At 45.9% G+C, this 25883-nt stretch overlaps 1 protein-coding gene and 1 long non-coding RNA gene across 4 annotated transcripts; one reads left to right on the top strand and one right to left on the bottom strand.

The window, feature by feature from the left end:
• Nucleotides 1-1104: 1104 nt before the first annotated feature.
• Nucleotides 1105-24376, bottom strand: CCN3 (cellular communication network factor 3). 2 transcript variants are annotated; one of them, XM_065586065.1, is made up of 5 exons: nt 24224-24376; nt 7061-7286; nt 6046-6297; nt 3210-3418; nt 1105-2397 (listed from the first exon to the last, which is right to left on the bottom strand). In XM_065586065.1, exons 1-5 carry the CDS (start codon nt 24224-24226, stop codon nt 2104-2106), a joined length of 984 nt encoding a protein of 327 aa, XP_065442137.1. In that variant the 5' UTR covers nt 24227-24376; the 3' UTR covers nt 1105-2103. The 2 variants fall into 2 exon arrangements, with proteins under 2 accessions (XP_065442137.1, XP_023964011.1); XM_024108243.3 differs by lacking the exon at nt 24224-24376 and adding an exon at nt 7390-7543.
• Nucleotides 7568-23153, top strand: LOC135981807 (uncharacterized). 2 transcript variants are annotated; one of them, XR_010598970.1, is made up of 4 exons: nt 7568-7760; nt 11370-11467; nt 19672-19753; nt 21812-23153. It is a non-coding gene; the product is annotated as an uncharacterized LOC135981807 (long non-coding RNA). The 2 variants fall into 2 exon arrangements; XR_010598969.1 differs by lacking the exon at nt 7568-7760 and having other exon boundaries at nt 8692-11467.
• Nucleotides 24377-25883: the final 1507 nt, after the last annotated feature.

Genomic DNA, 25883 nt, shown 5'->3' with positions numbered 1-25883 from the left:
ATTCTCAGTCATTAAGACTGAAGCCACAGAATGTAGATTTGAGGTGATTCTACACATCACATTTTATTTACATGAGAGTATTTCCTGCTTTAGCAATGAATGAAATTATATCTTGTAAAATTTTAAGAGCTATAGTGAAAAGTTTCACTAAGCTTTTTTGTGATCATTAAAGTTTTCATCAGTAGGTTGTCACTAGTACATTCAGTCATGCAGGCCACGAGTAAGCAACCAAATGCCCCTGGCTTCAGTTGAATGAAGACTCAGGTCCTGCAACAATGTCCTCAAGGTGACCTGGATGAGAAAGTTTCAAACTTATGCTAGATCTTTATAAGAGTAAGGCATCTATGCACCTGGTTAGCTTTACTCATGGAAGTAGTCCCATAATGATGGGGCTGTTTAGCCAATTGAGTGGCTGAACATGGTACAATGCTTTGATATGGAGGTTATATTCTCCATATTGTAACGCTTACATGACCTGAAACCAAATTCAACACAACATATACAAAATAATACTAATCCATATTAATGCAGTCCCCCTATTGTAAGTTCCTTGGGGGACAGTGTTTGTACAGTACCCCACACTGTGGAGTCCTGGTCGATGTTTTGGTTTCATAGGTGTTACCACATCATGTTTCTTTAATAGGTAATTATCATGGCAGTTTATTTATATACAGTGGTTGCTATTACAAGGCAACACTTCCCCAATGGAAGAATTATTTCCTAATTATAGGAGAAAACTGTAGCATCTTACAACTGTGTGCCACAGTAAGTGCTGGAAATTAACTTGTTAGACAATAGTCACAGATTAAGAAAAGCCACCAAACCCCTTATGATACAGTATATCTAATCCCATCGCTTCTTTGCTGCACAATCCCTTCCCAATTTCAGTTAACTGCTCAAAAGGTGAGTGTCAGGTGTGTACATTCTAAACCTACCCCCTTACGGGTTCCTAGAAGAGATGGAGAATTTGTATCATCTCACTGTTAGGCAGTAGAGACTTAGGATTTAGAGGTGCACCAAGCACCTCACAAGAATGGGGTCTGATTTTAACTGCAACTTTTAGCTTTTTTGGAACTTTGGTAATAACAAAAATAACTAAAAAAGTTTCAGCTCAGTTTTATTTACTCAATGCTTAGACATTTACAGAAACATTACAATATATACAGTTTCTATATACATGTATTGTGTTCAATTTTATAGAAAGAGTAGCAATACTTTAAAATAATTTACAAACCTTTTACTGTTGCAGACTAACATTGTAATAACACTTGGGAGGCAGGATTGCCTAATGGCTAGAGAACTGGACAGTGATTCAGACATGATCATATTCCTGGCTTGAGCACTAGATGACTTTGGGCAAGTCACTTCACTGCCCTGTGCCTCAGTTTCCCCATCTGAAAAATAGGGATAAGAATACCGACCTTCCTTTGAAGAGTGCTGTAAGAACTAGGTATTATTAGATGGTCAACTTCAATAGGATTTGGACTAGGCTCCTTGTGAAGCCATTAAGTATCTGGATATTAGTGAAGTTTCTCTCATCTGCTTTATGTCATACCTCTTCTCTAGCATTCTTGGGGCCACATGTGGCACTTGATTCTCAGTAAAAAGTCAGATATGCCACCTTTTACCTGCACATGGCCTCAAAAATATGTTCTTTTCAATAGGGTTTTACAGTAATCAAATTGTTCCTATTGTAATGAACTGTTATGTAGAAACAAAGCTAGTACATTATGCAAATTGAGAGGACAAGGACATGGAAGTAGCAGGAAGAGGATTTTTTAAATAAATGCATGATAAATGGCACTAATCTTGTTGCCACTGAGGTCAATGGCATAATTTCCCAACGAGGAGAGAAATTGGTCATTTGCTTACTCATCTTTACATTAAAGATGAAACTATATTCCAGGAAACTGAACTTTCTCCAAGTTAATGAAATACATTTTTCCTCCCCTAAAGTATAGCATGAGTTATTTGAGTTCTCAGGAACAAGTGATATGAGTTTAGAAAGACTGGATATATTACATTCATCTGATCATGGGTTAAGTTTCATATAAACTGTTCAAACATTTTAAGTTTTTGAAAAAGTAACCTAGTTTCAGTGTTTCATATTTTTACTCCATTGAACATTGGCTCTAACAGCTGGAAGAAAATGTTGTCCTGGGGACAGTTGTTATGACAGACACAGGTAGTGATCAGCATCATTGGCTTTTTGAGGACTTTGCTCTGGGGACACTGGAACTCAACCTTGATTGTCTTGGTGTTGTGTGGTGTGCAGCATCGTCCATCAGTGCAGAGCCCACAATAGCGGGGTTTATAGGTCTGTATACTAGTGCAGTTCTTGTACTCAAAGTGAACAGCTTTCAAGGACTTCTTTGTTCGGACACACTTTTTCCCTTTCTAAGAAAAACATCAAGTGTCATTAAATGTGTGTCATACAGGCAGTTTAGTATATAGAAGAAAGTTAGAAACATGCAGGTTTACTGTGGGATTTGGAAACCTTGGGCTTGTTTCTCATCTCTTCACTGGCGCAACAGCAGTCAGATTCCAGTTACTTCAATGGACATATTACTAGCAGAGGCAGATTAGGGTTTTGTGAGGCCCTGGGCCAGAGCAAACGGGGCCCCATCCCTACCCCTTCTGCCTGTAATCTTCCTTACCCGCTCCTGCTGGGGAGTGGGGTCAGGGTACAGGGGCTTCTCCCACTCACCCAGCAGGAGTGCTGGGCAGGCAGAGCAGGGGTGCCCATTTTTCTACCCCTCTCCCCTAATTGGCCAGAATTACTATTCTCACTCATGAGATTTGACCCAAGCCCCTTAATTCATGTATTGCACAAGTCTCTGGTAAGCCACCTCTACTTATTCTGTGGTCAGGCCCACCGTTGACAATTAAATGTACCAAGAAAAATCCCAAACCCTTGCCCAAATTAAATCTTTGTGTAACACCTCTTTGAAGTCAGTAAAGTTGCACCAGAAAGTTTAGAAACTAAAACGGTTACTAATTACAATAAATCTTATGAAACATACAGATGCCAGAACATAGTTAACGGACAGCACCTCCCTACAAATAAAACTTCTGTAATGTGTTGAAAAAAGCAAACTGTTGCTTGTTCGTGTGTGTCTGTTTAATGCACTTGAAATGCCAGCATTATATGGAGGAAGGAGGAATTCGGGCAACAAAGAACTTACTCTAGCAAGTGCTTGGGTTCATACCTTATCAATCAGCTGCTCGCTCTCACAAGGTCGCACCATGCAGAGTCGTGTCTGCTTCATCATCGCACACTGAGGATTCCGGTTTGTAATGCGGGTGGAAAAGCCCATTCCACAGCTTTTGGAACATGAACTCCATTCTGTTGTCTGCTCAATACAGTTGGAACTTGAGTCAGAGACATCAATTCCAAGAGTTGATTCTTTTCTATAGGCTATAAATAAAAAACCCAAATACTCCATTACAATAAAAATATTGGATTCCTGTAAGAGTCCATTTGATCTCCACCTAGTTCGTTGATAGCGAACAATCCAAGACAAAAATAAATTCTCTAAACTTATGACTTTGAAATAGGACTTAGCAACTTTAAAGCGGATTACTGGAGTGCTTTTTAGTACTAGAGATTTGTTATTTAGGTGTTTTAAAGGACTCACTTGACAGCCCTGGAGACTGAAGTCCTCGGTTTATCAACAAAATGGGTACTGCTTAGTGCAGAAATTTATGTACGCTATCCCTTCCCATGCATCCCAACCCTAATCCAGAGGGGAGAGTCGTTCAGTCTCCATGCCCAGTGTGACAACTTCCCCATCACTGCTAGTTGTGATGAGGATTTTACTGCTGATTTGCAAGTCACGTGTGAATGACTGTTTTACAAGAGGTTTATCTTTTGTTCTTTGTCAGATTAGTCACCAAAAATTTAGTTATGAAATATAATTTCAAGACAATCCTTACATCTTATTGAATTGTAGTAAACTGCAGTGGAAGTAAGTTAGATGATTTTATGGCTATGGGAATAAAGCAATCTTGTCAATTATTAAAAAAGTGATGTCAAAGTACTTACAAAGACAGATTATTGTTATGACACTGTACTACCACATGTACAGCATGTGTTAAGCTGTAAAACAAATATTACCAGCTTTATGGTTACTTGGTGAAGGCTAACATTCTTTTACCCTAGAAGAGAACCAGAGTGAGTCCAAGTGACCTTGGAACACCCATTTCCTGAGCCAGTCAAGAGCTTGGCTTGATTCCCAGTGGAAACCTACTGGCTACACCATTGTGACAACTCTTGCTAGAAGCTATTCCACTATCCTCTTGCAAGGTAAGGCTCCAAAAAAAAAAAAATGGAGATTTTCTAAGTGATATCTCCAGTTGCAAAAAGGGGGCGGGGGGGGGGGGGGAAGACCACCAATATTGACAATGTCCATGCGTCAACCTGTCATCAACAAAAAGCAAACGATTATGAGGAATTGTAGGATGAAGGCGGCAATATTTTGTACTTACATCATGCGGTACCTTTCATCAGATATTTCAGAGCATGTTCTAAACTGTAACTAGAGCTCAACATTCTTGCCAGGCAAGAACCAGTAAATATGGTTTCCTTTTTCAAATGTGTGAGCTGATGTTCCGCAGTGTTAAGTGACTGGATCAAGGCCACACTGAAAAGCAAGGTGCAGTGGCCCCAACCTATATTTGCAGGTTTACCTTACAAAGAACTGGTAAGTTTAACTAGTTTTAAAAAGGAAAAAAACATTCATAATTTCAGAAAGGGTGGAGGGGAAGTTACATGGCTGCTGCTTTAAAAAAAAAAAAATCCAACTGGTACTTGATTTTTCTAAAAATGCTCCTCAGGTTCCCTGAGAACTGAGCTGAAGACTTCCCCAGTTTTCCTGCCAGACCAAGTGACAACAAGAGGAATGAGAAAATTTGGAATAGGACGGTTCTTTCAGACCCATTGACCGATTGTATCTACACTAGTAGTTTCCCCTAATGTTGCCTGCTGCTGTTAACAGCTGTAGCTATGGGAGCTCAAACATATACAGGTGCTGGAAGCCAGTGCCATTTTAATTACCATGTCTATACCACATCTTCCACCATTGTTACCACTAGCAATGGACAGAAGTTTTAGGAAGAGCATATAGTATAGATAAGGTGACTTCTGTAGTATCTGATGTTAGTCTCAGAGAAACCAGCAAGATTGCAGATCTAGGAGCAGTAGGACTCAGCGGTTGATTCTCCCTCCCTGTCTCTGTCCCGTCCGCCCCCCCCCCCCCCGCATGGCCTTGGGAGAAGACTGCAGAGAGAAAGCCATCCAAAGTCTCGTGCAAGTAGGAGTGGATACAGTCAAAGCAGAGACCTTTGGTCCTTGGAGAACTTTCTAGGGTTTTGACCAGACTTTCTCTGCCCTGTGCTGATAGGTTGTTTGCACCAACCCTTTTCCTCCCAGTCTCTACACCTTAACTTCACCCCACAGCTACTCCTCATCTCCCCCCCCCTTCCTTTCAGGGTATCACTTCCTAGCTAACCCCCCCACCCCAAAAGAATCAGAACTCACATGGTATTTGCCACCATCCCACTGTTCACTATGCTTGTGTTCTACTCTTTCCCCCACCCTGTTTCTGCCATGTCTATTTAGATAGCAAGCTTGTCAGGGCAGGGACCATTTGCTACTCTTTGCACAGTGAGGGTCCCTTCTTGGTTGGCCCTTAGGCACGACCATAATAAAATCATTTCTCAGGCCGGCCCCACCTCTGCACACACTACCAGGTGTAGTGCTTACGGGACTAGTGACTGGTCACTGCTGTTCCTGGTAGGGCCCTGGTTTTAAGAGGCTAATTACAGTTTAAAATGGCTATGCATTGGTTTCCTTTGGGGGTGGTTTTAAGTGCCTTTTGCAATTCCACTTTTAGTCCTATTTTCTGTATAGTCACGAATGTTCTATATGCATTTCTTATAGAAAAACTGGAAGTGGAGTTCTAGGTTTGATAACCAAGTGGGCATTTCCAATACACAATCATTACAGGGTTCATTTGACTGCAATAGTAAGTCTGAATAGCTCACCAGCCATAGCAAAACTGCCCAAAGTCACTTCCTCTTTAGGGTCACAAGTCCACTTCTCACAACACTCTCCTGGGACTTCAGTTTTCCTTGGGAAAGGGCAATCAGGACCAGGGAGCAGTAGGTCAAGGTTACAGCGGGGCACACAGCCAATCTGTCCATCTCTGCAGGCACACTGGTATTTACAGCTGGGCTGGAATGTCTCCCCACTCTGATAAATAACCCCATCAAACACACAGTTGTCTCCTTCAAGCACTGGTATAAAGAGGGGAAAGTGCATGAGTTACATGTAAAACTAAGACTACACACAGGTGGCATATTTGCTCCACTTCATGAAAAGAATAACAATGTTCTCTTTCATAGCAGAACGCAGAAGCTGCAGTTCTGAGGTGAAAGACTTCTCATTTACACTTTAGAGGAGCTCATTTTGTCTGCCACACCTGCTACCCCAGTACTTTGGTGGTGAAATTTAAATAAATAAATAAAAATAAAATAATTTTTTTTTTTTTTTTAGAAATCCCTAGGTGACCCCAGGAAGAGGAAGCCCTGAGGAAGAGGTGTCCAAGCGGTGATCTAAAGTAGGTAGTGCCATGGTAGCTCACATGGTTATGAAATAGGAATGTAAATCACAGAAAGATACATGGGGGTGGAGGAAGAGAGAGACACCTTTCCCTAGCTGAGGAGGAAGCCAGCAGATTTTCTTGGTGCCTGAGCATCCCCAATGGCTTCTCCCCCTGTGACATACGGTCTCCATGTTAGGGGCAGCCACGCCCATCTCTAGGGGCCCACCGATCTGTGTGTGGGGAACAGGGAAACATGCCTGACTCTGCCCCCAGGAGGTACCCCGGGCAGAGCCCAGCTGGCAGCAGATGTCCCTCGCCCAGCCCCGAAGCATCCCGGCTGCGCACTGCCCAGCCCAGCCTGGCACCGGGAGCAGCAGCTCTGACTGCGATGCTCTCAGGCGGGCCCCGTTGCAGCTGGCCCAAGACCCGGTCTCAGGCTCCGCAGCCGCACTTACCCAGGCAGATGCCCCGTCCGGCCCCGGCGCTGCGGTCGCAGTAGAGGCCGCTGCCCTGGTCGCAGGGCTGCCGCTCGGAGCAGCTCTCCCCGCGCTGCCGGGCGCACACCAGGCAGCAGGCGCAGCCGTCCAGCACGGCGGGCACTCCCGGGGCGCAGCTGGGTGGCTCTGCCGGGCACGGGCGGCCGCCGCACTGCGGGGGGCACGGCGGCGGCTGGCCACTCACCTGCGGGGCAGACAGACAGACCAAGTCAGCGGGCACCCTGCGGCCCCCTCCCCGCAGCGCCCAGCCACGGGGCGCCGCAGCTCCAGCCCGGCCCTGCCCTTGCCTTGCACAGCAGCAGAAGCAGCAGCCCCAGGCTGGGCAGGCGCTGCCTCCAGTCACAGCCACGCGTTAGCCTCATCCTACCGCGAGTCCCACCCGGCTCCGCTGGCCTCCCTGTGCGCAGCCCTCTAGAGCCGGTTATATAGAGCGCCTCTGAAACCCCGTCCTCCCATTGGGTAGCGCGGGGGCGGGGCGCGGCGAGGGAACCAATCGCAGGCGCTGGGGCAGGTTCTGGTCCCCTCTCTTTCCCCGCATCGGACTCGGGCCCTAATTTCCAACCAGTGGCGCGGCGTGGTACTGCGAGCTGAGCGTGTGCGGGGACCGCGGTGGGAGCTGCTGCCGGGGTGCTGGGAATGCGTTGCCTGAGCTGCACGGGTAGGGATGTGACGGAGGTTCATAAAGTGGGAGGGACGGAGGGAGAACGTGTGTGCATATGTGAGAGAGAAGTTGTTAGGAGGGCAGGGACAGGGACTTGTGCTCCTTCCTAGACACTGAGTCTGCACTCTACCGCCTGTCTAGGGGTTAACGCTCTAGAGCGGCCAACGCCCAGATACAGTAATCCAGCTCTTTAACAGAAAACCTGGAAGTAGGTGCCTGCTAGATTTAGAGAGCACCTGCCTCCCCCCTCCCACCAGGACTCAGCCCTTTCAGAAGTCAATCTGTTGTTTAAGGGAATAATTTCCCAGCCACCAGTTTCAGGACCATCCTCCCCTTTGCACTGTGTGTGTGTGCACACATCACATCTGTACTTGGGTGCTGCTAGAGTTCTCAATAAGGAATAAGTAATTTGCTAAGATTAGCCCAGAGGTTAATGGCTGGATCCTTTGAGAGCATCAGCACTACTGTTTCCCTGAGCCTGGACTGTTTGCTGCATCAGTGCAGGAGTTAATATTAGGTGGTGTAGACGGCCCACCACGTTGCTAACCCCAAATGTTCAAAAATCATGAGTCAGGCTTACCAAAAACCATGATTCACCTTAAAATCATCAGATTATGTAAAAAATAATAGATTCCGTGTTTTTTATTTGCCTTCTCCTTTTTGAGCATGAGTGTGCACGGGGTGTGTGTGTGTCATATTTTAAGTTTTCTCCCCAGCCACCAGAGCTAGAAAATTACTTTTTGTTTAAGAATGAAGGCTGAAATCATCACATATCCACTTGACTCCAGGAGCTGGGGCTTTCAGCAAAACAATTATTATGAGACTCATGACAAAATCATGAGAGTTGGCAACAGCAGTGCTCCTTGGATCAGTCCTGGGAAGGGCCCAGGAGATCCGTGAGAAGCCTAATGTTTATCTATTTGTCAAATGAAAGTTACTTTGTTGCCTATCTGGCCTCAGCATTTTCTGTTGGGAAGCTGGACTCCTGTCTGTTTTCTGTTCCAGCTGATACACTACTCCCATCACCATGGTATCTAAGCACTTTCCCATAGTGCCTTCAGCAACATGACTAGCATGTGACACATGCCGTTCTTTCCCTCCCTGCAGGCAAACTGTAGAGGACTTAAAAAAAATTATGAGGTTAGTGAAGGGAAGAAGTGCCCCTGGGAGAAAGTGAGGAGCTTTAGGCTAGTTCTTGGCTAAGAATGGGCCTTTGACCCTGCACAAGGCCTCAAGGTGCTACTCTAATAGGTGTAATAACTAGAGGGGGGAGACTTTTGAAAGGTTGGTAGTTTTTTGGTGAAATTCTGTTTTTCATCCAGTTCTAAGTATTGCATGTGCTTCATCAATATAAACATTGAATGTGCACTATAGGGAGAGGGAGTGTTAGTCACCAGCTGGCTGTACAGATTCCCAGTTTCAGTCAGAGTTCATTTAACATATGCAAGCAGGTATATTTACATCAGTAGTTTATTTTAACGGAAATTCTACTCCAACTCCTTCACCCTCACATTACTTAATGAAGAGCCCCTGTGATGTCTTGAAAAGATCACAGTCCTCTCTATGCATATTGTATGTGCATGACTGTGAGATGTGCAGAACCCTGAGCCTCAAACCGTGGGAATAATTTATAGACATAGCTCTTGTGCTCTGTAATGGGAAATTATTTTAAAATGTAGGGTGCCAAATTCAGGCCAAGTGTAATCAGAAGTAACTACTCTTAACTTATTTTATTCATCAAGAGCTGTTCTATGAATATCCAAGGGTAACTGCCCCAGGTCCCAGGCAGACTCTGTTGTGCAGAAGGCCTGTATGCACAATTGTCTGAAGCAGGTAATAAGTAACAGAGTCTAACTCAGACTGTTAAATAACATCATTTGAAAAGAAACAAAAATGGAAGACACTAGTGAAAACTGGAGGTCTTTAAGCTTAAAGAACCAACAGGGGGTATTTAGGTGGTTAAAAGATTACTATAGCAACCAGCCAAAATGGTGCTCAGCATCAGCACAGAAGGATGTTGCTATAATTGAAATCACCAGAGATGTGTTTTGATTGGGACCATGTTGCCGCATCCTTCTGGAAGTTACTTGGTAACTGCTAGGTTGCTGAATGACCCAGCTTGCAGAGGGCACAAACCACACCATCATGGATGTCAGCCTCTCCTTCATCTCCCAGGACTCACAAATCTACCATCACAGCTTTGGCCCTTTGTTCTCTTACTCCTGAACAGTGTTCTGGCCAGACCAGGCAAGGATAGGAAACCAGATGGTACTACAAGCTACACTAAGTTACAGCTTGAGTAGGAACTTGGTTTCTGCAATCACCACCTACCTAACTTGTCGTTTCCCCTTCCCTGTCTTTTCTTTTCTTTCCTATCTTTCTCTTGCCTTCTGGCTTAGCTTGCCAAGACAAAGCCACCTTTTGCAGCACTGCTGTGTGCCTGTGGCCAGAAAGAATTTATAAACAATGCTTTTAGTCAAACTGCTAGACGTTTGCCAAACCTTAAGAATGGCTAATCAGATACCATGCTTTCCCTGTAATTTTCTCAGCAGCTACGTTGTAAGAGAGATTATTTATAAGAAAGAAACACAGAAGATGCATTTTCTCTCCCCCTCTGAGTCTTAAAAACAAACAAACAAAAAAAAGACAGACATCAGTAACAACAACCCAATGCTATTAAAAGCCAATTATCATAGAATCATAGAATATCAGTATTGGAAGGGACCTCAAGAGGTCATCTAGTCCAACCCCCTGCTCAAAGCAGGGCCAATTCCCAACTAAATCATCCCAGCCGGGGCTTTGTCAAGCCGGGCCTTAAAAACCTCCAAAAAAGGGGACTCCACCACCTCCCTAGGTAACGCATTCCAGTGCTTCACCACCCTCCTAGTGAAATAGTGTTTCCTAATATCCAACCTGGACCTCCCCCACTGCAACTTGAGACCATTGCTCCTTGTTCTGTCATCTGCCACCACTGAGAACAGCCGAGCTCCATCCTCTTTGGAATCCCCCTTCAGGTAGTTGAAGGCTGCTATCAAATCTCCCCTCATTCTTCTCTTCTGGAGACTAAACAATTCCACCCTCACCCCTCAATAAGAACATTTCATGTTACTATTTAATGCCATCCAAAGACTTAAGCAAAGGAGTTTCCCCTATAAAAGTCTATAAAACTATAGGGAAGGAGAATAAGGGAAAGTAAAATAAAATGTTTAACTATTTAAAAACTTGAGAAGTTAGTAGTTTTTATGAGTGCTCAATATACATTTTAACTATTTTTAAAAAAAGACAATAACAGGACATAGGCCATCACAGTTTAGTGTAGCAAGCTGTAAACAAGGTTTTAAAACACCTTAGCTGCTATTAGTCCCAGTGCCGCTCCCCAACATATACAAAAACCTGCCTTTCCCAGATACAAACCCTATCCAAAAAACATAAGTATTTCATTTTCAAGGTATTACAGCAGTTCCAAAATAAAAATTCTTCCCCCTCCTGCAGGATATGAAACAATTTAAAATAAAGTTCCAGCATTGATAGACCATCTTACACTACGCTGTGCACCAGAACTCTCTCCACCAGCCATTCCAGCCCTTTTTCCTCTCTGGTTGATAGGCAACTGGTCCTGATTACCAGGTGGACTTTGGCTGTTTGGACCTCCCACCCTTTTAACTCCTACTTGCATGGCCCTGGATTTCTACAGACTGGCACAGGTAAATGAAGAATTTTGTAATTTACCACATCTTGGGTGATCCCAAGCCTCAGGTCTAGAGTCATCCTTATACCATGACAATTTACTACAAGGTTAAATTGTATCCCAGGGGGTTAGTTTTCATTTTTTTCTTAAATAGTATCCTCTATGTATGTAACCCTTCTGCCAGGCCAAGTTGATAGCAGCAAGGGCTGGGTTCAGTACATAGGGGTCCCCTCCCAATAGCGTGACACAAAACCAGCTCGAGCCCCCACCCAGTGACCTGGGAAAATCTTACACCCCTGGGTGCCTCGAAGAGGCAATACTTCCCCTCTCGCAAGCACAAAGCCTCGGTGTAGCAGAAAATGTTTAATAACATGAGGTAAATGACATAGCATTAAATTGGGAAAACACCACAACTAGAGTTCATAGACCAAACCATGAGCGAAGACCCACCCCAGCAAATTGGGCCGTGTCCTTTCCTGTTGGTTCTTGAAACCAGCAACCCAAGAATCACCAAAGTCCCACAAGTCCAACAACCCCCAAAGTCTCTGTCCCCGGTCAGTGCAGCCCCAGAGTTCAAAGGGGGGGGGGCACGCAGCGTGTTAAGGGGCACCTTATGTGATCCGAGGCCGACCGGCCGCCTCTCTGTGGGGTTCCGCCGCAGCCTTCACCACGAGCCGCTCCACTCCACCAGCCGTCCCGTGAGCCGCTCCTGCCATCCCACGAACTGTTCTGCTCTACCAGCTGCTCCACTCGGCTCGGCTCCGCCCACTGACCTGTGAGCCGCTCGGCTTCGCGCCAACCATCCCTTGGGCCACTCCAACCGTCCCTGCAAGGCTCCACTCTGCTAGCTGCTCCTCCAGCCGTCCCCGCAAACTGCTCTGCCAGCTGCTTAGCAATATAGCTTCAGGCTCCCCCACTAGTTAACACAGCCTCAGTGATCTCAGCTCTTAATAACTTTAGCTCTTTTGTGATTTCAGCTCTTAGTGATTTCAGCTGGTAGTAGGGGAGCCCCAGTGCTAGTGCACTATTGGCCCAAACTGAATTCAGCTCAGCAGCCTGTAACTAGACTCTTAATGGAATCAAAGTTAGCTCTGACATTCAGCAATGGAGAGAGGAGGAAGTACAATTGGTGTTTCAGGCTCATAAAAGGGGCCCACACCACCAGGTACAAATACCTACCCCCAACCTCTTTCCATTCACTAGGTTTTGTAACCCAGGCCCCTTGTCAAGCAAGTGCTACTTAGGTAATGGTGAGTCCTTCTGTCATACAACAGTTCCACTGGCCTTGATTCACAGAATCAGGGTAACAAAACTTTATTCTTCCTGCCCCAATAACAGAGAAACTGGGGATCCCACACCAGCCAAAGTAACCACTTTCAGTTGCTGTTGTTTCATGCCAGGCGGGTGGGTGTGCCTATGCAAACCAGATCAGCCCCTGGAATTCTTTTCCACACTTGCCATAATTCACCACCAGATGTCAGGGTAGAGCTCATCCTGACTCTGCTTACATCCTCCCCGCAGCCGAGAATTTGTCGTCCCGACAAATCACACTCCCTATTATACCAACTCACTGGTTCCCTCCAAAGGGCCTCAGATAGGCTTGTGGAAGCTAAAGTGGCTATGTGCTAAACGTATTGGTTCCTCACTAGTCACCCCAGGTGCATCGTAAGTCCACCGTTTTACTGGTCTTATTACCCTGTCTCATCTATTGAGAATCTCTGTTGCCATGGTGGGGGGACAGCCTCTTGAATGATGGATGGAGAGGTTTCCTTTGAGGGCCCCTCGGCTACTGGCATAGGCCCCTGCATTTCTAGTTCTAACAGTGGAGGGTCCAAGGTGCCCAGGACATCCTCCACCTGTATGTCTCCACTGTCCAATAACCTGTGTGTGTCATCACATGGGGGTCCCACCAGTGGCTCAGGGGTGTCAGGAATGGGCCTAAATACTTCTGCCATGGGGTTTAGGGTGGAAGAGGAGGAGCTCTCTTTTGAGTCAGCTGATCGAGACTGAAATCTTGTCTCCATCCCAGGATACACTATGGTTGTGTCTTCCTCCTCAGACTCACTCTCGGATGTGCTGCATAGGGGTAGGTTAGCTGCAGGGGGCTGGCTGTCCATGTTGGAGGGCAGCTTTGGTCCAGCACCTTCATTCTGCCCGGTTGCCCTGTTGAGGCCCATCTTATAAGGGGTGCCTACCAATTCCCCCACAGGTAGCAAAAGGTTTCTATGCACGGTCTTTGTCTGCCCTGGACCCTCTTCAGGTTTGATCTTGTAGACCGGCAGGTCTCCTAGCTTTTCCATCACCAAGTAAGGTATTGCCTTCCATCTGTCAGCTATCTTGTGTTTGCCAGCAATACCCAAATTTCGCAGCAGGACTCTGTCCCCCGGCTGGAGCTCTTGCAGACGTACCCTAGCATCATATCAATGTTTGTTGCGGTCTGCGTTCTTCCGAGCCGCAGATGTAGCTAAGTGATAAACATCCTGCAGCTTCTCTCTTAGTCAGGATACATATTGCTGATGAGTTTCATAGCTATCTCAATCCTCTGATACACCAGAGCACAGGTCTATGGGTAATCTTGGTTCTCGCCCAAAAATTAAGAGATATGGAGTGACTCCTGTAGCATCATTCTTTGTGGCATTGTAGGCGTGCACCAGAAATGCGACATGTTGGCTCCAAGTTGCCTTCTGCTCTGGCTGCAAAGTCCCCAACATATGTAATAGGGTTCGGTTGAACCTCTCTGGCTGAGGATCACCTTGCGGGTGATAAGGCGTTGTCCTAGACTTTTTAATTCTCGCTATCCTCAGCACCTCCTTCAGAAGGTGACTCTCAAAGTCCCGCCCCTGATCCGAGTGTATCCGGGCTGGAAATCCATAAACTGAGAAATATTTTTCCCCACAGTACTTGAGCGACAGTGGTGGCCCTCTGATCATGTGTGGGATATGCCTGCGCATATCGCGTATAATGGTCAGTCACTACTAGAATGTTCCCAATATTCCTCTTGTCTACTTCTAAAGACAAGAAATCGATGCATACAAGTTCCAAAGGTTTGGTGCTGGTGATGTTCTTGAGATATGCAGCCCTCGTGGGCAGAGTTTTCCTTTGAACACATCGAGCGCAAGTCTCACATTTCCTACGAACATCTTCAGTCATCCGGGGCCAATAGAATCTACTACGAAGAAGTTCCAGGGTCCTCTCCATCCCTAAATGTCCAAAGTCATCATGCAGGGCCCTCATGGCCAGGGCTCTGTACTCTTTTGGCAGCACTAGCTGTGCTCGTTGCTTTTGTAAAGGGTCGGTGGTCATTTGATGCAACACTCCCTGGATCAGTTTTAGTTTGGTCCATTCTCTCAATAGTAGTTTACCCTCTGGGTTAGGTGGGACAACCGCACCTGGGCTTCGCCCCTCCCTTTTGGCAAGTAGTGTATCACGAATGTCAATATCTTGCAGCTGGGCTTCTTGCCAGTCAGCCGCATTGAGCACGGGCAAGGGAGATTGGTCCAATGCAATATAGTTCACGGAAGCAGAAGGCACGCATTCAGGTGGCAGACCCAAAGCTTCAGCAACACATCCATGAAGACTCTCATGGGCCTCTGGCTCTTGGCGACTCACACTGCAAATAGCCCTCACTCCATCCATGGGTATCATAACAACTTCAGGTGCCTGCGGATGCCTGGACAATGCATCTGCATCTACATTGCTTCTCTCTGATCGGTATTGAATGCTGAACTCATAGCTAGCCAAGGCGGCCATCCATCTCTGCCCTGCAGCATCCAACTTAGCACTTGTTAACACATAAGTCAACGGGCTGTTGTCTGTCCACACCTGGAACTGAGCACCATACAAGTAGTCTCGAAATTTCTCAGTGATGGCCCATTTCAAGGCCAAGAACTCCAGCTTGTGGATGGGATAGCGAGTTTCACTGTCAGACAGTCGTCGGCTGGCAAAGGCTACGGGTTTATGTTTGCCTTCCACTTCCTGGTACAGTACTGCTCCCAGACCCTCCAAACTGGCATCAGTATGTAGGATAAATGGTTTGCTTGGATCAGCAAAGACTAGGATGGGGGCATGAGTTAGGCGAGTAATGATTTCCTGAAAAGCCCTCTCACATCTCTCATCCCACCGTGGCCCAAACGGTTCGAAGGGGCCATAGTGTCTCTGCACAAGAGGCTTTGGAGGCCTCCTCTTATTCTTGGTCTTAGATTTGTTCTTGTTGGACTGGTATCCCCTGGTAAGGTCATTCAGGGGTTTTACAATCGTAGCGTAGTTCTTCACAAATCTGCGGTAGTAGCCACTAAATCCAAGAAAGGTCTTGAGTTCTCTGTAGTTACTTGGACGTGGCCAGGTAGTGAGTGCTTCTATTTTGTTGGGATCAGTACTCACACCCTCCTGGGACACGATGTGACCCACATACTTCACTGAGGTTCGGCAGAACTGGCATTTGTCAATTGAAAGCTTCAAACCATATGCCTCCAACCTATCAAGCACTTTAAGAAGTCTTTCTTCATGCTCCTCCAAGGTTCTTCCAAACACAATCAGGTCATCCAAGTAAACTAAACACTTGCAGTAAGTTCATGCCTCCCATGACTTTCTCCATAAGATGTTGAAATGTGGCAAGTGCCCCAGAAATCCCTTGGGGCATGCGTTCGAACTGGTAGAACCCTAACGGGCAGATGAAGGCTGTCTTCTCCTTATCTTCTCCCAGAGGGATCTGGTAGTATCCACTCCGAAGATCCAACACAGAGAACCACTGGCTACCCAGCAAACAGTCCAAGGCATCTTGTACTTGAGGCATGGTGTATTGGTCAACTGTTGTGCACCTGTTTAGGGTGCGGTAGTCAATACACATCTGGATTTTCCCACTCTTCTTATGAACCACCACAATGGGAGAGGCGTAGGGGCTTCGGGACTCTGTAATGATACCATTCGCTATCAGCTCTTGAAGATGATGGCGTACGTCTTCCATCTCAGAGAGAGCAATCCTCCTAGATCGCTCCCTGAAGGGTCGGGGATCTTGTAGCCTGATGTGGTGTTCCACTCCTTTGGCATATCCCACGTCCCACTCATGCAGTGAGAATACCTTGGATCTCTCGCAAAGCTTCTTCCGCAGGTTATCCTTCCACTCCTCAGACAATGTTGATTCCCCAAAGTCAAACTTTGCAGGATCCATCACTGGAACTTCAGCTTCACACTGGAGTCTCACAATGGTTTCAGGCTCAAAGATATCTGCAATCTTCTGCTCTGGTTTTACAAACACGTCACGGCATGTTTCATTAGCAATCAGTATAGTCACCTCTTCCTGGGCTTCAGCAGGTAGGGTTATGACTCCACTGAGAACCAGCCCTCCCTCGGTCGGCTGCTCTACCACTGCTAATGTTCCCTTACTGCCTTTTAGACAGGTACTCATGACAATCACTTCCTTTTCTGTCACTGCAGGAACCACTAAGGGGACCGGGCCTGCATACCTCAATGCTCCCACTGGCAAATCAGGCATCACTTTTCTTGTGTCCTCAATTGTTCCTGTAGGCTGCGGCACAGTGTGTGTGTGTGTATCACCAAGATGTTCAGATGTTGGTCCCTGGCTTGCTGTCTGCAGTAATCTGCAAGTACCTTAAAGAGGCTGGAGTTGGTCCCTATTAGCACGGACACATCAGAGGCTCCTTTAGGGTCAGGGCATATTAAAGCAGCAGTGTCCACCTCCTGTCTTACCCCAGCAATCTCTTCTGGGAATTCCAGGTGTACTATGACATTACCCCTATCAGGGGTATTCATCCATGCTGAGGCCACACAGGCCAAGCCCTGTCAAGGGCCATATAGGTAGATGCCTAAGCAGCTGCTGGTAGAAAGACTGGAATATGATAGTCACTTGGGATCCTGTGTCAGGCACTGCTCTACATTCGGTCCCTTCAACCTTTACAGTTACCTCTGCTCGGGGTCCTATCAATCCTGGTGGGATTTGGGCTGCATGGTTCTTTCCAGGGGAGCCTCCACACCCTGCAGGCCTAGGCAGCTCCCTTCCCAGGCCCTGGGGCGTTTCCCGACTTTCCCCAGGTTGTCCTCAGCTTTTGATATACTAGCGTGGGATTCTCTGCATTCTGACACCTTGCAGCAATGTGCCCACACTGGTAGCAGAAGGATTGTCCTTTCCCTTGTTGCCTTGGTGGGGCAGAGGTTCTAAATGTAGTCTTCTGGACCGTGGTAGCAGAGGGTTCCTTGTACCTTGAAGTATTTGCTGAATCGATGGTATTCTCTAATTCAGCCACTTTCTGTGTCAGGACCTGCACTCGTTGGGTAAGTTCCTCTTGAGGATTCACCATCAGTGCCTTGGACGTTTGTATGGATGTTGTGCCAGTCGCCTGGTGTGGCTGCACCTCCCAAACCTCGCCAGCTGCCTGCCTCTCTTCTTCCTCTCGGACCTCTTTTATCAGCCGAGAGTAACTCGGTGGATTGTCTTGCCGTTCTCTTAATCGGAGGTGGAGAAGGATTGGGTTCAGATATTGAATTCCTCTCACAATCTGAGCCAATCTAGTCCGGTCCATTTGCCCAACTGCCACTGCTCCCCTCATGATGGCTCTCTGCAATAATTTCTCCAACCTCTGGATATAGTCAGAAACCTTCTCTCCCTTTTGTTGCCTGGCATTGAGGAACTTGCAATAGACATCATCTGAGTCCTTGGTTCTCCCAAAGGCATGATCAAGGGCCTCTAGGCAGTCCTTCACCTTGACCCCAGGGTTACTGAGCTTCAGGGTGCAAATCACATCTAGGGCTGGCCCCCTGAGGCACTCTACTAGTCGCCTTCTCTTTTCAGCATCAGGCACCGCTCACTCCTGCAGCATTTCAGTGGTGTGTTCCAGCCAGGGTTCAAATGCTTCCTCCCCAGGTATTGAGGTGGGACCCCCAGTAAACAACCTCAGTTTACGATAGGGGCTTGAATCAGGGTGGGGTGACATAACCTTTTCTAATGCTTGCCCCAAAGCCTTCACCCACTCATGAGGTGAAGGAGCAGTCTCCCGGTGTGGGACTCCTGGGTCAAGGCCCAACAGACCTGGCATATAAGCCAAAGTCTTTCCCTCTTTCCCCAAAAAGGCCGACATTTTCTTTAAAAACTCTACATCAGAGGCAGGGACTGGTGAGGGCTGGCTCCCAGTGGTTATTACCATCCACTCACCATCTTCCACTGCTATCATGCCTGGAACCTGTAGAGGGTCCACAGCCGCTGGCAGCTCACACAGTACAGCAAAAGCCCCCTCCTCCCTCACAAACATGCGCCCACGCATTTTGCACTTACTCAGATACTCAGCGGATGCCCTTAAGATAGGTTCTATTGCACTCTCAAACGCCTCCGGCACCCCCGTTACCAGAAGACAGTTCCTAGGGTTAATATTCATCCCCTTCCACCAGTCCTCTAGCAAGTGTAGGGCCATTATACAAACTGTAATTTTTTTACAAATATAACAGATCAAAACAACAAGATGATTTTGGGTTTTCCCAAGTTAATGAATTACCCAAGATGTGCTTGCGAGGGTTACTGACCCAGATATCCCGGACGAGCCCCCAAAAATGTAACCCTTCTGCCAGGCCAAATTGATAGTAGCAAGGGCCGGGTTCAGTACATAGGGATCCCCTCCCAACAGCGTGACACAAAACCAGCTCGAGCCCCCACCCAGTGACCTGGGAAAATCTTACACACACACCCCTGGGCGCCTTGAAGAGGCAATACTTCCCCTCTCGCAAGCACAGAGCCTCGGTGTAGCAGAAAATGTTTAATAACATGAGGTAAATGACATAGCATTAAATTGGGAAGACACCACAACTAGAGTTCATAGACCAAACCATGAGCGAAGACCCACCACCAGCAAATTGGGCTGTGTCCTTTCCTGTTGGTTCTTGAAACCAGCAACCCAAGCATCACCAAAGTCCCAAAAGTCCAACATGACTCTGCTTACATGTAAATCACTACAACAGCTAATGAAAATTATGCTATGAATGAAAGAAAGTGAATTAGAAGTGAAACCCCAACATGAAAACTGTTAACACAAGAATACTACTAAAGTCACCAGGAATCACTTTGAATTTCTTTACCATATGTAGATTGAAATGAGTTTCAATTCGTTAACTGAAACTTTAATTTGATGGGTGATTATTATTTTTAATGTGGTTTACATAAACTCTTGATAGCCTGATCTTTGTGTAATTACCTTATTCTTTTCCTGGTCTCCTGAGACTTACAGCTGTACATTCCCAGCATCTGAGATTGTGACAGTCCTTTATCCAGGTTGAGGATGTAGCACCTTTCAACATCAAGGTACCAATCCGGGCCAGATTTAGGGGCACTTCTTATATGGGCATGCTGGGCCTGGATTGACTGCTTCTCACACCCCTCCTCCTATTTGTCACTTCCTCCAGCAGCCTCCCTAGACCTCTTAATCCCTTCCTTGCCAGTGTGGGGTGGATGCCCCATCAGACATGTTCACCAGGCTGGTCTGCATCACTGTCTCAGCTCTCATCTGATCGGTGTTTTCCTTACATATCTCAGGATTCAATATGCCCAGCAGGCCTCTGACAGATATTTACTGCATTTAAAAAAACAGTACATTATAGACTGCACTGATGAATTTTCTGCCACAGATGATTTGGGAACTCAGTTACCCAGAGTTTCCTTGCTGGTTGCATGACATAACGGGCAGATTTCCACAGAAACAATGGATAAGTCGGGGGGGGGGGGGGAGGTGGGGGGGAGGGGGAAGGAGAGGAAGTGTACAGAAGCCCTTCCCTGCCTCTGTACACAGAGACTAAGCTGCCACTGCAATGAATCATAAAGCTATCAGCACCTGGAGTAACTTCTCCAGAGAGCTATTTCAATTATGGAGGCAGATAATACCAGTGAAAACACACAGGAACAATGTACTGCAGATGAGTAAGGGAGCCTGCCTGGGACTAGCTTAGCATGTCAGCCCTTTTCTTGTTGTGAAATTTAGGAATCAGATTAAGTTCATTACAAGCAAAAAGCTATGACTAGAAAAGCAGCATGGTCTACTGGATAAAACCATGGCTGAGCATTCAGGAGACCTGGGTGATGTTCCCAGCTCTGACACAGACTTGCTGTATGACCTTGAGTGAGTCACTTCTGCCCTCTGTGCTACTATTTACCTTTCCACTTTTTGTGTATTTATTTAGATTGTTTAAGCACCTTGAGGTGGCAACTGTCTGCTACTGTATATACATACCAAGGTCCAATTGTGCTAGGTGCTGTCTTTGTTGGCATTTATAGATGCTATTGAGATGCAAATCAATAGTAATAAAAGTCATACAATAACTTTTTGATACTCCTTTAAAAGTTTTTATTGGTATTTTTATTTTTTCCTAACAGCAACCATTCCACATTAGCGAGTCACTTTGTTACACCTTTGGCTTCATTCAAGTGCTTTGGCTTCTATTCATGGATTTAAAAGTAATTAAGTGATATTAATGAATTAATCCTCACACTATTAGAAGTGAAACACAATTGTCCAACTTTTCCATCTGAGGAAACCAAGGAACAGAGTCTTTGAGTTGCTAAAGACCACAGAAGAAGTTAATTTCAGAGGAAGGATTAGAACTCAAGGGCTCCTGGCGCTCAGTCGAGTGTTCAGACCACTAGATCATCTTACATTTTGTAAATGAGGCAGAAAGGAATCAATTCTGCACTGGGATCCACATGGGCAGGTCCTCAAAGGTACATAAGTGCCTAACTCCTTTAATTTCAGTGAGAGTTAGGTACCTCAATACCTTTGAGGATTTAGGTCCTAGTGACTAAAGACCACTCCATCAGAAGCATTGAACTTCCAGACAAAGGTTTGGAAAAAAGGAATTGCAATGCTTCCTTCCTCAAGTAATGAGTACAGGATGTTACTAAAGACTATGGCCAAAAACTGGATGCTAGCTTTATTCCAAAACTGTTCGTTGTGTCAAAATGTGGCCCCAGTGCCCAAGTAGCATTGGGCTGTAGTATAATGGGCTGTGCAAGCACTTTATTCTCTCTGCTTATTACTTGGTAATGCCTAAGGACAGTTCTACTTCAAGCTATACTTACAAAACAGCATGACCGCAATCAACTATTTATGCTTCAGACATGCATAATTTACATGCTATGAAGCTTTTATAAGCCAGACTGATTTCTCATGCGTATATACACAGGTATCTGTATCTATATATTTGGTTGATTAAATATTAAATATATTAAAAGATGTGTTTTGATTGTGCCTAGTTTGCCAAGCGAATCAGATCACCACACCTGTGTTCCGTTCTCATAGTTATTTACCACCCCACCAACCTTTGTGTCATCTGCAAACTTTGTCAGTAATTATTTTATATTTTCTTCCAGGTCATTGCATATTGAAAAATATTGAATAGCATTGGGCCAAGAACCAATCCCTGCTGGAGTCTATTGGAAACACCGTCACTCATTGGTGACTCATTAGATCTATCTGCACACATGCATGCTCACGCACACACACACAAATGAGGGGTGTATTGGAAGTTGCACCTTTGACTTCAATGGGAGAAAAATTGGGCATTATAAGATTGACTACGCCAGAGTTTTTGCTCATCTAGGTAACAGGAAATTCTCTCATTCAAGCGGAGTTTTGCTACATAGCTGCAAAAGAAAATGATTTGAATCATACACTGTGTACAATACCAGAGGAGAAGTACTCATCTGTGAATTCTGAACCCTCTCTCAATTCCCTGTTATTATTGCTGGGAACACCCAGCCTCTGTCACTGGAAGAACAAAGACACCACTCTAGATATTGAAAATTTACTAAGCAGCACAGTGTCCAGCAAAGTAATTAATACAACCATTAATTTGGTTTCGTATGTACTTTGTCTTAGTAAATTATTGGGCCAATAACCTTGACAAAGCCTGTGAAACTGCACCTCATATTCTTCATAGTTGTATAATTGATCTAATTATGACATATTGCATTTTGTACAAGATATGTCTTCTCGGGTGTCTATGGAAAATTTATGATTTGCTGAATATGATTTCTAGTTGTATGCATGTATCATTTTTGTATATGAAGTTATGAATATTGACTATGTATCTATATTTCAAATGTGCTTACTCTGGAAAACACCCACAGCTAGCCTTTCAGGTACAACAATGAAGAAACTAGAAAGTGCTGATGGCCCATCAGCAAAGACAATGGGACATGGAAGAGCTTTAACCTTCTGGTGAACCTTTCAGCCAGCCCATGAGTAATGCCTGCTGTGACTCAGCAAGGGACATGTGACCGCCCACATGACACTGACCTCCATTTTGGAACCTGTATTTTTCCACAAACTGGTCTGAAAACTACCTTTGATACAAAGGACTCCCACCAAATAGTAAAGCGATATAAAGTGGGGTGTTACCTCGTCTAGAGGGCTCACTCCCCACACAAGGACACTCCTGGAAACATCTGAAAAACAAAGCCTGAACTAGGGGAAGTGCTGGTCCCAGACTAAAAGGATTTTTAGCCTGTGTATGGAAACCTGGTGGACTGCTTGTAGCATCAGCCAAGGTGATAAATTGCGATTTATATCCAATCTTTCTAGTATTTTAGGCTTAGTTTGTGGTTTAGTTTATTTACTAGGTAATCTGCTTTGATCTGTTTGCTATCACTTATAAGAACTTAAAATCTATCTTTTTGTAGTAAAAAATTTGGGTTTTTTGCTTTATCTAAACCAGTGTGCCTTTGAGTGAAGTGTCTGGGGGAAAAAATCTCAGCTTGGTTAACACAGGCTTGTTGCATATCTTTCCCACATCAAGAGAAGAGCGAACTATTTATGAGTTTACATTGTACAAACCCCTGTGCAGTGCAAGATGGTATAATTTTGGGTTTGTACTCCAATGGGGGCATGCATGCCCAAGGAGCTGGGAAATTGACTGGTGTCTGCTGTTTGCACTTAGGTAGCTCAGTTTGGGTGAGTGGTGCCACATGTTGTCGTGTTGGGTGATAACAGGGCCTGGTGAGGCTGGCTGTGTCTCCAACCAAGCCGTGTGAAAATAGGGCCACCTCAGCTGTGTGTCTTAGAGGGGCACAGTGTTTCCCATAGCTCCTAGAGTGCACCCCCGGGGTGACATCCCATCACAGAGCCAATGTATTTTCCTTATTGAATTCAGCTAAAGCAGTGTCTAAGGCAGGGGATCGCAAACTTATTTGACAGGGCCCCTGTCGTGTGGTATGCCCCTCATTTGGAGCATGGTGGGGTTGTGATACCGCCACGGTTGCAGTCTACCTGACAGTCTTTAGGCTGACAGTGGCACGACCCAGACACAATATGGCTGCCCTTAGGGTCGGGAAAGTGCAGCCTAATCAATTACAGAGGCCCTTGCATTCAGGGTAGTGCAGCCTGGCAGCCAGAGTCCATATAACTGCCACAGACACAGGGCAGTGTGGCCTAGGGGCCAGAGTAAATTACAAAAGCTCCTGTGTTCAGGGCAGCGCAGCCTAACACCCAGAGTCACTTGCAGCAGCCCTTGTACTCAGGGCAGCGCAGCCTAGTAGCCTGAGTCCATATAACAGCCCACAGACAAGGGACAGTGCAACCCCGTGGCCAGTACCCAGGGGGCCACTACCGGGGGGGGCAGCAGTCCAGGTAGGGGGGCCCTGGCCCACCCAGGGCCCCAACCCTGGGCTCTAACAGTTGGCAGAGTGGTCCACCACAGAGTCAGTGGGGAACCCCTCTGAAACACACTGACCTCACTTGGGTGGGAGATACCACTCATGCACTCTCCCTGGGTTACTTCCTACCATGCTTCCAGAAGCTGCAGTTGAGTATCAGGGTCTCTGGGCTCATCAGCATGGATGATTCCCTGGGGCTCCATTGGCCATAGACTTCCAGTCCAACTCTCAGGATCTCCAGGTAATGGCTGTGACAGCACTTCAGCTAGAGCCTTCACCAAAGATCCTTCCCCTTCTTCATTCCACCTTGAATGAGCAGGGCTGCTCCCTTTTATACTGAGGCAGCAGTTGGAGCATGCCCAGCACAGTCTGAGGGGTGGGATTTCCACCATCCATAACATGGGATTAACCCTCTCTTGTCCAGTGTGTGGTATGCATTAAAGCCCTCCTTTGAAAATATTTCAGGCTGTGATGGACTCCCCCCCTAGAAGTGATAGTAAATTACTGTATAGACTCATAGGAGCACTAAATGAAGCATGTAACCATTATCCCTGCAGTCAAAGGCTCTAAAACCTCTCAAAAAGTGTAAAGTAACACCCTTCAGGAATAAATATATTGACATTTAAGAAACGTATGTAACCCTTCTGCCAGGTGGAGCCAGCAGCAACCAGGGCTGGGTTCAATATCTAGGGGTTCCTTTCCATTGATACACCACAGAACCGGCTTGAGCCTGCACCCAGGAAACTTGGGAAAATTACACACCACCCGGGGGTGCCTCTGAGAGGCAATACTTCCCCACTTGCAAGCACAGAGTCCGAGTGTAGAAAATAAACTTTTAATAAAAGGAGGGAAGTAACTCAGCATTAATTTGGGGAAACACCGCAAACAGGGTTCATAAACATAAACCATGAGTAAAAGACCCACCGGCAAGTAGGTTGGGCAGTGTCCTTTTCCCCTCAGGTTCTTAAGTCCAGCAACCCAAAAGTCCCTTCACATGCCTGACCTGTCTCTGCACCTTCATTTGTGGCAGGTTAAGAACAATCCTGCTTTTCTGTATTCCTACAATAATTACAACATTGGTAACCATATTTCACTACCCCTGCATTCAGTACTAAAGTCATTTGTACCCAACACCAACCAAAGTTGATCCTTTGACACAGCTATAAATGATGAATATGTAATCAGAGCAGGAGAAAACTATTTACATAAACACACCCATAGTCTCTTCCCCACCCAGCTAGCTGTCAGGGAAGCATCCATTCAGACCCTGCTTACACATATTTTCTGAAATAAAAAAATAGACAACGGGATACACTTTGAGGATCTGGAAGCCTTTTTGATTGTGGCAATAATCATAACATTGTCCAAGGATTGTGGCTTTATACACAACTATGTACAAACAAATAGCTGGACACTTAATGTCAGGGGTGCTGATGTTTTGATAGGGGTAACATACAGCTGGGTTTTCCTAGACATGACCCCTTTTTTTTAGGTCTTCTGATCTCCATCCAGGAAGATATTTGAAATATGATAAACTTTCCTGAGAATCTATGACCATTTTCATGTAGGAGGATTGTGAGTAGGGTCACCATACAGCTGGGTTTTCCCGTACATGACTTCTTTTTTGGTTCTCCGATCTCCCTCCGGGCAGATTTTGGAAATCTGAAAAAAATGTCCATGATCTTTTATTACATTCAGAGCTGGACAGCTGGAGCTGGGTTCTGAGCCAGGTGTCTGTGCTCTCTGGCCATCAAGCTTGTAAGGCATAGCTGCCATCAACAGTGGCGCA

This window comes from Chrysemys picta, chromosome 2, assembly GCF_011386835.1.
Source record: "Chrysemys picta bellii isolate R12L10 chromosome 2, ASM1138683v2, whole genome shotgun sequence".
In the NCBI taxonomy this organism is placed as follows: domain Eukaryota; kingdom Metazoa; phylum Chordata; order Testudines; family Emydidae; genus Chrysemys; species Chrysemys picta.
This window is presented reverse-complemented; position numbering and strand designations above follow the sequence as displayed.

What these genes read in the sequence shown, in the direction of transcription:
- CCN3 (XM_024108243.3), bottom strand. Translation starts at nt 7,464, where the DNA reads ATGAGGCTAACGCGTGGCTGTGACTGGAGGCAGCGCCTGCCCAGCCTG. An exon ending in CGGACGGGGCATCTGCCTGG is followed by an intron (nt 6,298 to 7,060) that starts GTAAGTGCGGCT and finishes TCTTTATACCAG; the next exon opens with TGCTTGAAGGAGACAACTGT. An exon ending in GGGCAGTTTTGCTATGGCTG is followed by an intron (nt 3,419 to 6,045) that starts GTGAGCTATTCA and finishes TTTTATTTATAG; the next exon opens with CCTATAGAAAAGAATCAACT.